The 16218-nt window shown below is 42.1% G+C and overlaps 1 protein-coding gene across 7 annotated transcripts in view; it reads left to right on the top strand.

Moving 5' to 3' along the window:
- The window catches only part of ASB4 (ankyrin repeat and SOCS box containing 4), a 273176-nt gene that overhangs the window by 231929 nt on the left and 25029 nt on the right, over positions 1 to 16218 (top strand). For 6 of the 7 annotated variants that reach the window (XR_015162998.1, XM_086397775.1, XM_086397777.1 and 3 more), the window contains one exon: positions 2292 to 2782. Coding sequence is in view for 5 of the 7 variants with exons in the window: in XM_086397775.1 (XP_086253901.1) it covers positions 2292 to 2782 (491 nt within the window). In the remaining 2 variants the exon portion in view is untranslated. Of the gene's footprint in view, positions 1 to 2291; positions 2783 to 9898; positions 10089 to 16218 lie in introns of all 7 variants that reach the window. The other variant, XR_015162999.1, reaches the window with a different exon arrangement.

Below are 16218 nucleotides of genomic sequence, written 5' to 3'. Positions count from 1 at the left end.
TGGCGGCGGCCCCGGGAGGATACATCCACAAGCCAAGGCACACCAAGGATTGCTGCCATCACCAGAAGCTCAGAGTGGGGCACGAGACAGAGTCCCCCTTTAAACTCTCTCAGAAATAGCCACCTTTATCAACACTTCAATTTCACTTCTGATCTCTAGACTCATGAACAAATTTCTGTTGTTTGTAGCCACCCAATTTGTGGCATTTGATGTGGCAGCTCTAGAAAGCCAATACACATTTTCACATTAAAGATGTGTATTTTTTTTAACATTCCCAAGAATTTATGTTTATGGTCTCTAATTTCTTGAATAAATCACAAAATTTAAAGTAGAAGTAGTCAAATCATTCTACTTTCTATGTAGCTCGTGGAAAAGTTCACTCAAAGACACAATTCAAATATAAAATAAGGCTCTCCTATTCAGGAAAACAAACCATTCAGCATATCTAGTTGTAGCAAGAGGTCAAGGATCCATTGTAAATGTCCAAATACATTAAAAAAAAATAAAGGATGTGGTTTGTTCCAAGTTGGCCTGTAAATTTCACCCTGACCCTCTGATCCCTTTCTTACTGGAAATTCTCCTGTGTCTGAAGTGACCCCGCACTGGCTTCTGGGAAGACATTCATTTCATTTCACTCCAGAGCACAGAAGGGCTGACCTGAAGGGAGATCTGACCCAGAGCTGCTCCAGGGTGGAATCCTGATGAACACGAATGGCAGATCTTCATGAGGGACTATCTTTGCTTATAATTCTGCTGTCTGAAGTTAGGAGCAGAGACAGTCTCAGAGTTTACAGAACAATGTGCTCTCAGAAACCTCACTAGGGGGTGGATTTTGTATTAGACAGCCAGCAAGCTGGTAGGAGTATCCCCTTTCTTAAATGTGTTCCATATGATCAGAGGATGCCGTGAAAAATGGCATAAAGGAGCAACACATGGAGAACAGATTTTTAAAATTAACAAAATGCAACATGATTTCTCCATTACTTTCAAATTTTCAAATATCCAAAGACAGCAAAGCAAACAAAAAAAAATTTAAAGAAAAAAAATGAGGTAGAATGGCACAGTGGTGAGAGATTATGAAGCTAGGCTGTCTGCTGTCAAACTTCTGTTCTAGTGCTTCTTAGCCTAGTATAGTTATTAGCCTAAGTACAAATTTCTTCATCTGTAAAATTGGGATAAAAATGCACCTCCTGCAAAGAGTTGCTAGGAAGATTCCATATGAAAAGCATTTAGCTCAGAATTTTGTACATGGCAAGTGCTTAATAAATATTAGTCGCTACCTTAATAATAATAATGATAAAAGTCTTCCCAGATTTATCCTTGAAGTAACTATAAACATTTCCAGTAAAACTGATTATAGAGTAGACCCTCTGGGGTCATTTAGCTTACCCCAATTAAACCAAGATGAGAGGAAAATTTCAATTTCTCAGATTGATCATTCTAGTACTTAACTTTCCTATCAGAAAAAATAAAATTTACTCATTTTCTTTGTCTGTTAAATAAGTGGTTGGATTAAGTAATTTCTAAGGAGATTTCCAAGCACTCATAATTTGCATTTCTAAATAGCCATTGTCGACAATAAATTGCACATATTACATACAATCTTTAATTTTTTTTTTTTTTGATGAGTGTTTTATTTTCCCAGCTTCTATTATTTTCCTTTCAAAATGTGACCTTTACTCTAGTTTGGTCATCAGAGTATTTATTTTTGCTCCAGGTGTGTTCCAAAGGAGCCTCAAAGAATTCAGCGGCTTGATACTGTCAGTGTCCAGTCAGAAGACTGAATTTCTATACCACTAAAGTTCCCTTGTACCAAGTTTTTAGGTTTAGCTGCTTGGGAAGAAAAAAAAAATGACATGATATTTAAGAAATCTCATCAAGAAATTGATGACTTTTGAAGCCACACATATAACATATAAGCCTCAAAGATAGTGATATAACCTTTATTTATTTTTTTAATACTTGCTATTTTATTGATAAAAGCTATTTGGTTATCAGAATCACTTTGTATTTCCCAATCCACCTAGGAGTAGGAACTAGAACTGAACTAACAATGCTGCGTTGCACAGTCCCAATCTTCCTTCTCAGGCCCACTCTCCCATCACCCCATATATTTACTGCTTGCCCAGAAGGTGGCACTGTCGTTTCAAAGCAGTGGCTCCCATGGGGTCCAGAAATGGAACTTGGACAAATGGGTAGTCGGAAGCAGCGAGAAAAGGCCTGTTTAATGAGCCTTGTGAGTAACGGTAAAATATGTTTAAATAATTGTCTGCTTCAACCTCGCTTTCTAGGGGCGAATGTGAACATGAAGACCAACAACCAGGATGAGGAGACGCCCTTGCACACGGCTGCCCACTTTGGCCTCCCCGAGCTGGTGGCCTTCTACGTGGAGCACGGGGCCATCGTGGACAGTGTGAACGCCCACATGGAGACCCCTCTGGCCATCGCAACCTACTGGGCCCTCCGCTTCAAAGAGCAGGAGTACAGCCGGGATCATCACCTCATCTGCCGCATGCTGCTGGACTACAAGGCGGAGGTCAACGCCCGGGATGACGACTTTAAATCTCCGCTCCACAAGGCGGCCTGGAACTGCGACCACGTGCTCATGGACATGATGCTGGAGGCCGGCGCGGAAGCCAATCTCATGGACATCAACGGCTGCGCTGCCATCCAGTATGTGCTGAAGGTCACCTCCGTGCGACCCGCCGCCCGGCCTGAGATCTGCTACCAGCTGCTGCTGAACCATGGGGCTGCTCGGATATACCCGCCACAGTTCCATAAGGTGAGGCTGCCACGTGCAGAACTGGGCGGATGGGCAGCAGGGTAATGGGGACTCAGAGGGTGGCTCAGTCTGAAATCTCCAAGTCACTCACGCCTGTCGGAGGCCTGGCTAACTGCCTCTGACCTTCCGTCTGACCTTCCACTTGTGTATCTACCCCTGGCTATCTCAGCCTAGTCCACGTTTGTTTGAAATCTGGGCTGAGAGCAGAGAAAGAGCAAGAATAGCAGGTAATTGTCCATGGCCTGTGTGAACACCAGTGAACTGGTAGTGGCTTCCTGGGGGACTGAATGGGCAGGATCAGAAGGATACTGTGCCTCTGCAGAAGCGGCGAATGGCGCCACACTGCACACGCGGCTCTTCCACAGAATGCCTGCCTATAGATGACAGAGCCTGCTTTGGAACCGGTTTGAATACAGGAAAGGGCGGCTCAGTTTTCTACTTAAATGAAAACTAACATTTATTAAGAACTAATAGTTAATATTTATTATAGATAATAAGTTATATTTATTAAGCACACTTATAAGTCATCTTACATTTCTTAATTTAATCCATTTAATTCTGTAATAATCTGATAAGGTAGATTATATTATTATTCTATAAAGGAGGAAACTCAGGCACAGAGGAGTTAAGCGATTTGATCTCACACAGTGGCACTGTAGGTATTCAACCTTAGTTCACTTGGTGCTAGTCTTTAATTTTATAATATACTACACAACCTTTATTTTAAATAGTATTTATTGATAATTTCTAATGGGCTGCTGCTGCTGCTAAGTCACTTCAGTCGTGTCAGACTCTGTGCCACCCCACAGACCGCAGCCCACCAGGCTCCTCTGTCCATGGGATTTTCCAGGCAAGAGTGCTGGAGTGGGGTACCATTGCCTTCTCCGTCTCATGGGCTAGTAGGGACCAAATATTAACAATATTGGCAAGATTAATACATGGTCACTACTCTCAGTTAGCTTAGAATCTAGCTGGAGAGACAAACACGTAAAGAGGTAACTTTAATATTTCATGGTAAATTACGAAGTAGAGGAGTGAAGGGTTCTATAGCGCATGGGAGAGTTTAGCATTAAGTTGATGATGGTAATTAATCTGGAAACCAAAATGCCTTTCACCTAAAATAAATCGAATGATAATGTACCTAGGACCCCACTCATCTAAAAGAATTAACAGGCAGCAGAGGAGTTTTGTGTGCTCACGAATGCAGGGTCGCAGAAAGCCAGCAGACAGAAGTTTTACCAAATTCACAGCCGGCTTCTACCTCCTACCTCGGTAAAATGTCTGAAGTCCTGCAGTGTGAAGGTTAGTTGGAAGAAAAGTTCCCCTAAGGAATTTAGGGGAGGTGCACTCAGCACATTCCATGCAGACAACCCACAGACATCCCAGCGCAGATGTGATGAGTTTGATGATTCCTGAGCTCTCAGGAAGGAATTTTCTTTTGGTTGTCGGTGTTTCAATGGAGGACTTTTTTTTTTCTTTAAAATTGTATGTAATTCTCATAATGTCCTGGAACTCTATCAAACTTTTATAGAGAATTCCAAGAGGTTGTGGCTCAGCTGGTAAAACAATCTGCCTGCAATGCGGGAGACCTGGGTTCAATCCCTGGGTTGGGAAGATCCCCTGGAGAAGGGAAAAGCTTCCCACTCCTGTATTCTGGCCTGGAGAATCCCATAGACTGTACAGCCCATGGGGGTCACAAAGAGTTGAACATGACTGAGCGACTTTGACTTTCTCCTTCCAGAAGATTATGGTGATTAGAAATAAGATAATAAAAATGTTACAATAATATCTTTTGTTGAGTTCTAGATAGGCTTTATACAGATTATTCACTTTTATTATTATAATAACCTCTGAGGTAGGCATTGATATTATCCTCATTTAAAAGGTGATGTAATTCAGATACTTTTCTAAAGTCACACAGAGTAAGTGGTCAAGCTCATTAATTTTTTACTGAACTGTGTATTTCCTTTTAAAAAATTATTTTTTATTGGAGTATAGTTGGTTTATCGGAGAAGACAATGACACCCCACTCCAGTACTCGTGCCTGGAAAATCCCATGACTGAGCGACTTCCCTTTCACTTTTCACTTTCATGCATTGGAGAAGGAAATGGCAACCCACTCCAGTGTTCTTGCCTGGAGAATCCCAGGGACGGGGGAGCCTGGTGGGCTGCCGTCTATGGAGTCGCACAGAGTTGGACACGACTGAAGCGACTTAGCAGCAGGTAGCAGTTGGTTTATAGTGTGTTAGTTTCTGCTGTATAGCAGAGTGAATCAGATACATTCATTTATTTAACAAGATTCACTGAGTACCTATTATGTGCAAGGAACTGTTCTAGGAGATGGAGACAGAGCCATGAATCAAACAAGGGCCTTCATGGAAGTTACTTTCTAGTGGGAGGTAGGGAAAAACAAAACAACAAATAAATACACTCTGATATGTTAGGTGCTATGGAGATAAGTAAAGCAAGGTAAATAAAGTAAGAGACTGTGGGGTTTCTTTGGTTTATGTACGTGCTATTTTACAAAGGCTGATTAAAGAGAGAATGTGAAGAAGCAAGTCATGGGGATACCTGGGGGTGGGCAAAGGTGGGAGGGGAGCATTCTAGGCATAAAAAAGCAGGTGCAAAGATTCTGAGGTAAGAGGACTAAACATGTTTGAGGAAGCCAGAGTGCCTGAAGTGGGGTGAGAAAGAGGAAGGGAAGTCAGAGGGGCACATGAGAAGGTGGTTTGCAGACCACTTATGTGGCCTTGTAGGTTGTGCTGATGGGCTTCCCAGATGGTGCTAGTGCTAAAGAACCCGCCTGCCAATGCATGAGACGCCAGAGACCTGGGCTCCGTCGCTGGGTCAGAAAGATGCCCTGGAAGAGGGAGTGGGAACCCACTCCAGTATTCTTGCCTGAAGAATTCAATGGACAGAGGATTCTGGCGGGCTATAGTCTAAGGGGTCGTAAAGAGTTGGACATGACTGAAGCGACTTAGCATGCATGTACTGCTTGAATATAGGTGGCATTTCCAATAAGATGAGGGCTAAGTTGCCACTGGACTAGACAACTAGTCTAGTTTTACTGGGGACCTCCACAAGAGTTATTTTGGTGGCACACTGGTGAGAAAAGGTTAATCAAAGTGGATTCAAAGGAAAAAGGGATAAACGGAAGTGAAACCAGTGAAGAATTGGAGGCATTTTCTTCAAATGGAAGCGTAGCTAGAAGGGAATGATGGCTGATATGTTTGTTGACTGATGGGAGTGCTCTAGGAAAGGGAGAAAAACTTTTTGCAGGCAATTACTTGAACACCACCTTGATTTGGAGACAGAAGATGAGGTCTAGGACCCAAATGGAGGTGTTGTTCTTAACGCAGACAGTTCATCCATCATCACTTCAGTTCAGTTCAGTTGCTCAGTCGTGTCTGACTCTTTGCAACCCTATGAATTGCAGCACTCCAGGCCTCCCAGTCCTTCACCAACTCCCAGAGCTCACCCAAATTCATGTCCATCGAGTTGGTGATGCCATCCAGCCATCTCATCCTCCGTTGTCCCCTTCTCCTCCTGCCCCCAATCCCTCCCAGCATCAGAGTCTTTTCCAATGAGTCAACTCTTTGCATGAGGTGGCCAAAGTACTGGAGTTTCAGCTTTAGCATCATTCCTTCCAATGAACACCCAGGGCTGATCTCCTTCAGAATGGACTGGTTGGATCTCCTTGCAGTCCAAGGGACTCTCAAGAGTCTTCTCCAACACCACAGTTCAAAAGCATTAATTCTTCAGTGCTTAGCTTTCTTCACAGTCCAACTCTCACATCCATACATGACCACTGGAAAAACCATACCCTTGACTAGACGGACCTTTGTTGGCAAAGTAATGTCTCTGCTTTTGAATTTGCTATCTAGGTTGGTCATAACTTTCCTTCCAAGGAGTAAGCGTCTTTTAATTTCATGGCTGCAATCACCATCTGCAGTGATTTTGGAGCCCAGAAAAATAAAGTCTGTCACTGTTTCCACTGTTTCCCCATCTATTTCCCATGATAGTAGAAGGAAAAGCAGTGCCTGTGTACCCAGATGTGCAGATGTTGGTAGATATGTTAATAAGAGTTTGTACAAGTTCTATTAAAATTGCTTCTGTTTTCTCAATGAAAAATGAGAAGTGGATGGAGACTAGGTTTGAAGGCTTAAGGCAAAGGTGAAGGTGTGAGATGTTTATCATGGGGAACAAATGGACTTGGGAAATATAGGAGGGTTGCTGGTTGGCTCAAGCCTATTAAAGGTTAATAGTCATGTGTTTGATTCAGACTGAGGTCTGTCTGACTCCTGAGCCTAAGCCCTTAGATTTAGCAGTTTCCACTGTGTTTTCTGATATTACCCACGAAGTGTAATTAAACCTGAAGGATCACAACACAAGAAGAGACCTAAAGAGGTCATTATATTTAATTCTCAAGACCTTAAGGAGAACTAGTGTTCTTATTGTGTTTGCAAATCTCCATGAAGGCAGATTCTACAGCCTTCCCTTCCTTGGGTATCTTGTGGATTTTGGACTCCTGCCCCTACTCCAGCATCCCTTCTATTTTTTTTTTTGGTAAATCATCTAAACTAATTCTCTACTTCTTATTTCTTACCTGGAATAATTCATATGCATCCTAGTAAATTTTTACATCTTTGTGAAATCAACCCTGAATATTCACTGGAAGGACTGATGCTGAAGCTGAAGCTCCAATACTTTGGCCACTTGATGCAAGAGCTGACTCATTGGAAAAGCCCCGATGCTGGGAAAGATTGAGGACAGGAGGAGAAGGGGGCAACAGAGGATGAGATGGTTGGATGGCATCACCGACTCAATGGACATGAACTTGGGCACACTCTGAGAGATAGTGAAGGACAGGGAAGCCTGGTGCGCTACAGTCCATGGGGTTGCAAAGAGTCAGACACGACTTAGCGGCTGAACAATCAGTTTGTACCTAAGGCTTCCCTTTTCCCACATCAAAGTTTGTATTTCTCGCAAGTTTTTAGCTATTACGTATTTTTGCCTGGGGATCTCGGTCAAGGTATGTCTGAAAATACAAGAATTAGAACAATGCTTAACCCTTATATTTTCTTTACAAAATTTGAAGAAAGACTGCTGCCTAAACAGTCTGGAAAAATACTCATAAAATCTAATGTTGAAAGCACCTGGTTGGCCTCAGTTGTTAATTCTTACCTTCCTTGCAATTTCCTCATTGACCAATGGGCTTTGGAATGAAAAAATACTTTTTTATGATAAGTTTTGATGCAAGCACCTTAGAAATAAAGTCAATTGGTCATATTCTATGATAAATTGAAGAACTTTTATTCAAAGTACAGTGATCCATAATTTTTAGCTATGAATATCTACTTCTTAGTTTGCACCCCTTTTCTGGATCATACACACTGGTATCTGCTGCTGCTGCTAAGTCGCTTCAGTCGTGTCCAACTCTCTGCGACCCCATAGACAGCAGCCCGCCAGGCTTCTCTCTCCCTGGGATTCTCCAGGCAAGAACACTGGAATGGGTTGCCATTTCCTTCTCCAGTGCATGAAAGTGAAAAGTGAAAGTGAAGTCACTCAGTCGTGTCCAACTTAGCGACCCCATGGACTGCAGCCCACCAGGCTCCTCCATCCATGGGATTTTCCAGGCAAGAGTACTGGAGTGGGGTGCCATTTCCTTCTCCACATATGAAAGGTTCCTATTTAAAATTTTTACCTCTGCTTTGTCACTCATAACTAGTGAAATTCATTCTAGACTTTGCCATGCTATGCATATCAGGAAAGCATAGAATTTGGGGGGGAGGGACGTCAGATAAATTTGTGACTGCCACTCACGTGAGTGTGATTTTGAATGAATATCTTACTTCTTGAGCCTCAATTTCCTCCCCTGTGAAATGGATATGCTCTATGCCTTGGCAATAATACGCAGACTGATTCCTTCACTAGAAAGTAATGAACCTTACTTACAGTACATCACAAATATGCTCAGAGCCCAGAAGATGGTGCCAAACCTATTTGTATTTTTTTCTGGAGTCAATTTCAGTTCTTGCGAGGTCCCTCCCCCAATTCCTCACCCAACCTTCATCCTGCATCTATAAATATCTTCCCCTTGGACTACCTCCATTTTTTTATCTCCACCCACATCTCTCTCTTCATAGTGGGACTTCTAGAAGACACACACACAAAAATCAGTGTCTTTCTAATATGACTCATTTCATAAAGCATAATTTTGTGTATATTTATGTTCTAAGGCCATCTTCCTTCCAGAGAAGAGGATGGAGAGAGACCGAGGACATGGAGGTGCCAGGGAGACATACCTTGCCACTTTATCCGTGAATAATTATAGCCTTCTCCTAAGGTTGCTTTAAGAATGAAACATGCTAATATTTAAAAAGTGTTTATCATTTCTGGTCATATGTGTGTGCTAAGTTGCTTCAGTCATGTCCAACTCTTGCAACCCCATGGACTGTAGCCCGTCAGGCTCTTCTGTCCATAGGATTCTCCAGTTAAGAATACTGGAGTGGGTTGCCAGGCAACCATTAAATAAATAGTAACTGTAACTGCTGTTACCATTACTTACCTGTTGAGCAGTAGAATCAGTTTCCCTATGCCTGGTTTGCCCACAGGGGTTTCCCAGGAGAGACAATGTATCAGAATACCTAGAGACTAAATGTTGAGTTTTATTCTGAACCCCCCTGCTGGTTGACTTCATTGGAAAAGACTCTGATGCTGGGAGGGATTGGGGGCAGGAGGAGAAGGGGACGACAGAGGGTGAGACGGCTGGATGGCATCACCGACTCGATGGACTTGAGTTTGCATGAACTCCGGGAGTTGGTGATGGACAGGGAGGCCTGGTGTGCTGCAATTCATGGGGTCACAAAGAGTCAGTCAGACATGACTGAGTGACTGAACTGAACTGAACTGAAAACAGGTCTCTGCAAAATTAAGTTGTTCGGTTGCTAAGTAATGTCTGACTCGCTGTGACCCCATGGACTGCAGCATGCCATGCTTCCCTGACCTTCACCATCTCCCCGAGTTTGCTCAAATTCATGTCCACTGAGTTGGTGATGCCATCCAACCATCTCATCCTCTGTCCCGCCTTCTCTTCTTGCCTTCAATCTTACCCAGCATCAGAGTCTTCTCCAATGAGTCGGCTCTTCGCATCAGGTGGCCAAAGTACTGAAGGTTCAGCTTCAACATCAGTCCTTCCAATGAATATTCAGGGTTGATTTCCTTTAGGACTGACGAGTTTGATCTCCTAACTGTCCAAGGGACTCTCAAGAGTCTTCTCCAGCACCAAAGTTCGAAAGCATCAAAAGTAAGTAAAAGATCCTTGTCTCATTTCCTGGTAAGAATCTCATTAGGGATTGAGTTGCTTCCCATCCCCCCAGGAGCGTGGTGCTGGTGGGGCGGAGCCACAGGTGACTCCAGATGGTGGAGGGAGAACCTGGTCCCATAGAATTGCTTCCTCCTGGCTCAAAATGGAGGGAAGTGGCTTCTGAAAGGTTTCCTGTGGGGCTGCTGGTCTGGAGAGCGGCAGTGGTCAAGCTAGAAACACACCCACCTCCCCTTCCAAACTTCCTCTTCAATTTTAGAGTCAAAGTGGTCTTCACCAATTAGGAAAGGTCTTTAAAATTTCCAATGTCAAACAATTGCTGCTTCAAAAAAAAAGGCATTCTGCCTGATTCCTAAAGATTTCTTTCAGTTACTGCCAGACTTTCTTGGCTAGACTTCTGGTGAAAGAGAATGAAAGCACTTCCTTCTGGGATTGGAGATCACGAGCATTTCAATTTTAGAAAGAAATCCTATCAGAATGTTACCCGTGGAGGAAGGGAATGTGACTATACTACAAGCCCTGAAATTGAGATGTTGCCCTCTGGAATTCCCCCCTCGGCTTGTGGTGCAGAAAGGATTGGTAGCTATCCGGATCTGCCTATGGCTCTGGACAGTAGAACATCCCTCTCCTTGACATGTAACTTCTTGAGGCTGGTAAGACAATTATGATGACAAACTTTATTGAAACTGAAGTTAATGCTTTTTTAAAAAGTGCCAGACTAGAGGGGACAGGTCTTTAAATGGAGTTTCTGTTCTCCCACAAGAAATCTTCCAAATGTGAAGAAGATCTTAAGTCCTGTTCACAAAGGCAGTTTTCTGAGAGATAACAGCAAGGGAAGTAGGAAGAGGGGCTTAGTAACTGTGGGTATAAGTTCTCATTGTAGCCATGTGATTTTCCCTTGATCTTTCAGAACCAAGAGAAAACAAAGATTAAAAATATCAGCTTTCCAGGAATGTCTGAACAGTGAGTAAGGCATGTAAATCGTTGAGGCTAGTAGATGCACAACAAAATTTCTTCTTTTCCTTTTCCTCCCAAAATATACTCTTGGTCCATTGTAGGAGGCTTCCCTAGCAGCCTTACTTTAGCAGCTTCACTCACCTGTAGACTAAAATACAATTACATGTTCCAGGGAACACTGTCTGTGGTTGCCATCTTATTCAGTTCTGTTTTGCTCCTCTGAGTTCCTCTAATTTGGCCATATGCTAAAGAGATTTAAGGATTCAGTTGGCTACTGGTAGATGGTTGGTATTTTAAACATTTTTGTTGCTACCCAATAGACTGAATAAGAGAACTGGCCCCTTTCCAAAGGAAAACTAAAGAAAAACTATTCAATTTACTATGCAGATGCTTCAAAGTGATTTAGAGCAACTACTCCACAGCCTGACTTTCCAAAGAGAAAGTCATCTTTACAACAAGTATGACTGACTCATTTATCCAGAAGATAAAGTGATTTGTTCTCTTGTGGATGGGGAATTCGGTTTCCTTATTTACAAGGAACAAGGTCAGAGCTGAAGATGCTGTCTTCCAAATACAAAACAAATTTGTAGAGGGTGTATTTCACTGAAAGCCACCCGTATGTAATTTATGTATAAATTACATAAGGGGGGGGGGGAATTATAGGGCCTGTAATTGCTTTCCAGGGTACAGAAGGACATTTGATTTTTTTTTTTTTTCCCTTCAGCATAATTCAGAAGGAAGTGATACCCCAGGGAGCCAAGACTGGGTTTTCTTTTTGGGCAAGAAAGACATTTTCTGGGGAAGGAAAAGGTGTGTCAAAGTTTGGGGAAGGTAAAGATTTCTGCCATTGAACCATTCTGCATATGAAGCCCAGGGTATAAGCAGTCTCTGATCATCAGGTACCTTTCTGCACACAAAGATATCAGTATAAAAGGGCAGACGTAGCTTTAGAATTTCTCTGCTGAAGTGGCTTACAGGTGGTACTTGTGTTGGAAGGGTGGCAGGGGGGTTTACCTTGAATCTGTTTTCTGATTTATGCTTTTAGGGGTCAGATGATGAAGGGAAGGGTCTTAAGGTCTCTCCAGTTGTCACCTTTTGTCCAACTCTTCTTCTAAGAAGGGAGAATAGAGACCCCAGAGATGTGCAAAAGGTGAAGTCTCCCGGGTTTGCAAAGAGAAAGCGGAAGCTTCTACCTTCTGGGTCCACACCAGCCCCTCCTCATTTGGTGATCAAGGTTCCTGGGAGTCACCATAGAGTGATGATTTAGAGTTTGCTTTCTCAAGCATCTCTTTTTTATTGTTGCCTGGTGAAATGATTACTGAGGCTTAAAGAAGGCATGTCCAGCTGTCTTAGTTGTGGAAGAAGCTAGACATGTCAGCTCACAGAGTTGGGAAGCTGTCAGGCTAAAAGGAGCCTTTCCTACTGTGAGAACCATCTTCTGTCAGCAGAAAACTTACTAGTCAATGTAAGCAAAACCCAACATGGCAGGCAGTGGGAGCTTCAGACGTTGTGTGTCTCAAGATGGGTGTTTAAGGACTACTTGAAATTTTTTATCCTAATGAAAGGTTAGTTATCTCCGTGTGATATATGGGAGTATGCCAGGTGCAAACTGAAGCACTAAATGTATGAAGTTAGGCTCCTGAACTATGAATGAATTGTATTCCTGTATACAGGTGGCGCTAGTGGTAAAGAACCCACGCGCCAGTGCAGGAGACACCAAAGGCCTGGAATCCCTGGGTCGGGAAGATCCCCTGGAGGCGGGCACAGCAATCCCTCCAGTACTCTTGCCTGGAGAGTCCGATAGACAGAGGAGCCTGGCAGGGTACAGTCTACAGGATCACGAAGAGTCGGACATGACTGAAGTGAATTAGCACAGCATACATAACTTTGTTTGAACTGTTTCTGAATAGGGGCTGGGAATAGGGTTGCCAGACAAAATATAGGATGCTCAATTAAATTTGAAATTCATCAGTAAAAAGTAACTTTTAGTATGAATATGTCCCATGCACTACCGAGGCCATATTTATCCTAAAAACACCCTACATTATTATTATTATTTGCTAAATCAGGAAACCCTAGGTGATAAAGTGTGTGTTACAAGAGGAGAGTTAACTTTTGGCCACATCTCCTTTGTGTTCAACGTGTTGGCAGGCAGTGGGAGGTAAGGAATTCCTAAAGCTGGATTACTTGTACTGGGCGTGTGAGCACTGTGTCTTTAAGCATGACCAGTGTGGTTTCCATGAAGAGTGAGTGTAGCCTGGGAATTCATGCAGCGCAGAAGTCAGTGTTATGAATGGGCACCTGAACTATAAGCTGCCTGACTTCCCCATGCGCTTTGTTTTCGGCATTCCTGTACAAGTATATTTTTGACTCGGGCCTTGGGTTGATTTCAGCTGGCGTCTACATCCTGGTAACTCTTAAATTTAAATCTTCATTATGGATTACTCATCTGATGACCTGCGTACTTTTCACCATGGTATATTCTTCCAGAAAGGAAGTATCTGGGAGTCTTTAGAGAAGGATGTATATAGAGGTCTTGAAGGGTGCTATTTTCATTATTATTATTAACATCTTTGCATTAAAAAGGGAGTTATTTTGAAATTTCAACAAAATCCAGCCTATAATTACTGTAATGATTATAATACAGAATGTTTCTTGTTCCAAATATCTGTGCAATAGGATTTGTACCTTTAAACCATTCATTTCACTGGTCATTACTTAAGGATTAAAATAAGGTTATCACACTACATTTGAAAGGGCACTGAACTCAGATGAAGGCCTAAAACCATGCTTTCTCTTTGTGTGCCTCTTGGGGTTTCAATTTCCTTATCTTCAAGTTAAAGGTATTAGATAATCCCTAGGGTCCTTTGCAACCCTCACAGTCTCTGATGCTGTTATGGTAGCTTATAAACTAGTGTTCAGAGCAGTCAGTCAGCCTCAGGTTTTGTCTGTCTCTTTTACATAGAGCTGCATATCTGCCATTCTCATCCCAACTACAGAAAAGAGTCGCCACGTCTGCCTCAATTCCCCAAGACCAAGGTCCTGGAAGAATTACCTCCCCACCTTGACAGCCATGTACCCATAGAGAAATCCTTCTGGTTACATTTTCCATAGACTCAGAAATGCTGACTCTTCAGAGGTCCCATAGCAATGGATGTCTGACTCCAACCCTTAGGCGTTGATGATATAGGATTATTCTTTATTTACGTAGACCTAGCTGAAATATTGTCAGCAGCTCAACTTTGTGCACTGTACCCAGAATATGTATGTGAATGGATCTTTTCATAAAACTAGTATTTATGTTGTGCACATTTGGAGCTCACCACTGGGCAGGATGATTCTGATGCCTTAGCTGGTTTGGAGTTTCGGTATGCACATTTAGTCTGCACTGCAGTTCTTAAATACAGGGATGGTTGAAAGCAATTGTGTGCTCGAATTGGCTTGCTGTAGCTTGCGAAAATTGATTATTAAATTACCATGAGTTTTGTGAGTTGATTGTTAAATGCAACCATTATTAAAAATCAAGTCATACCAACCTACAACAAATAAAGCATATTAAAAACAAAAACTCAAAATGTATTATTAACACCTCCTGATTATTTTACTCTGCATGTCTATGCTCTTGATATTATTTGCATATATGGGAGCTGTTTGATGAAAACATATGATGATGCAACTGTACACCTCTTCCCTACCATATATTCAGAGACCTCATGTTGGTCACTTTACATAGGCCATGATGAAGTGTTTACATCACAGAAACCAGCAAATGTTACCATTCAGACCTTGACTTATTTCTTTGTTGATGTCTAAATTTCCAAAATTAATGGAGAGAATGTTACTAATGCAGATTAAACTTAAAACTTTGCAGTGTGTGGTGTCTGTAGCTCTTACATTGTGAATAGTACAAAAAATTGAGAAAATCTGCTTCCAGTATTCAAAAAGCCCTTAAATGCTTCCACATAAAAGTCCTTATGTCATTGATGAATGAGTGACTTTCCAATGTCTTCATTGTTTCCCATTTGTGAAGCAAACAGGCACTCTCCAGTTGCAGACACAGACTAGCTCTGAACACAACTTATGTCTATACAAAATTTATATAAAAAAAGTTAAAGCATTTTGAGAGCACCAGTTGGCCTTATGGAATAGAAAATAAATCATATTGGACATTTTATTATTTGTAAATTGTAGGCTTTACATTCTTTATATTAGCAAAACATAAACTAATATACATATAGATATGTGTACAATTTTTTTTTTTTACAAAATGCCTGTTGAACATTTTCTAGCACACAGTTGACTTAAACCTCTACTTGGTAGAGCCCCTTCTGGTTAGCCTGTTTGTGGGGACTGACACAGTCCTCAGGTGAGGCCATGCTTCCTAAGACCATACCATGTGAAGCAGAAAAAGCTTTTGAAAAAATTTCAATATTAATTTATGAGAAAAGTGCTCCAGAAAGAAGGCATGGAGGGAATATGCCACAATATAATAAAAGCCACATATGACAGACCCACAGCTAACATCATATTCAATGGTGACACACTGAAAGCATTTCCTCTAAGATAAGCAACAAGACATGGACGGCCACTCTCACCACTTTCATTCAACTTAGTTTTGACTTCTGGAGTCACACAGACCTGAGTTTGAATCCTGTCTCTGTCATTTACTAGCTAAATACACTTGAGTTTGTATTCTTTCTGCCTTTGATTTTAAGTCTGTCATGCAGAGATAATTATAAGACTAAGTACTGGAGTTTCAGCTTTAGCATCATTCCTTCCAAAGAACACCCAGGACTGATCTCCTTTAGGATGAACTGGTTGGATCTCCTTGCAGTCCAAGGGACTCTCAAGAGTCTTCTCCAACACCACAGTTCAAAAGCATCAATTCTTCGGTGCTCAGCTTTCTTCACAGTCCAACTCTCACATTCATACATGACCACTGGAAAAACCATAGCCTTGACTAAATGGACCTTTGTTAGCAAAGTAATGGCTCTGCTTTTGAATACGCTGTCTAGATTGAGAGTCCCTTGGACTGCAAGGAGATCCAACCAGTCCATTCTAAAGGAGATCAGTCCTGGGTGTTCTTTGGAAGGAATGATGCTAAAGCTGAAACTCCAGTACTTTGACCACCTCATACGAAGAGTTGACTCATTGG

This window comes from Bos grunniens, chromosome 4, assembly GCF_055505025.1.
Source record: "Bos grunniens cultivar Pamir isolate PY7600 chromosome 4, Bosgru_T2T1.0, whole genome shotgun sequence".
In the NCBI taxonomy this organism is placed as follows: domain Eukaryota; kingdom Metazoa; phylum Chordata; class Mammalia; order Artiodactyla; family Bovidae; genus Bos; species Bos grunniens.
Note: the sequence above shows the minus strand (reverse complement) of the source record. Positions and strands in the feature narration are given on the sequence as shown.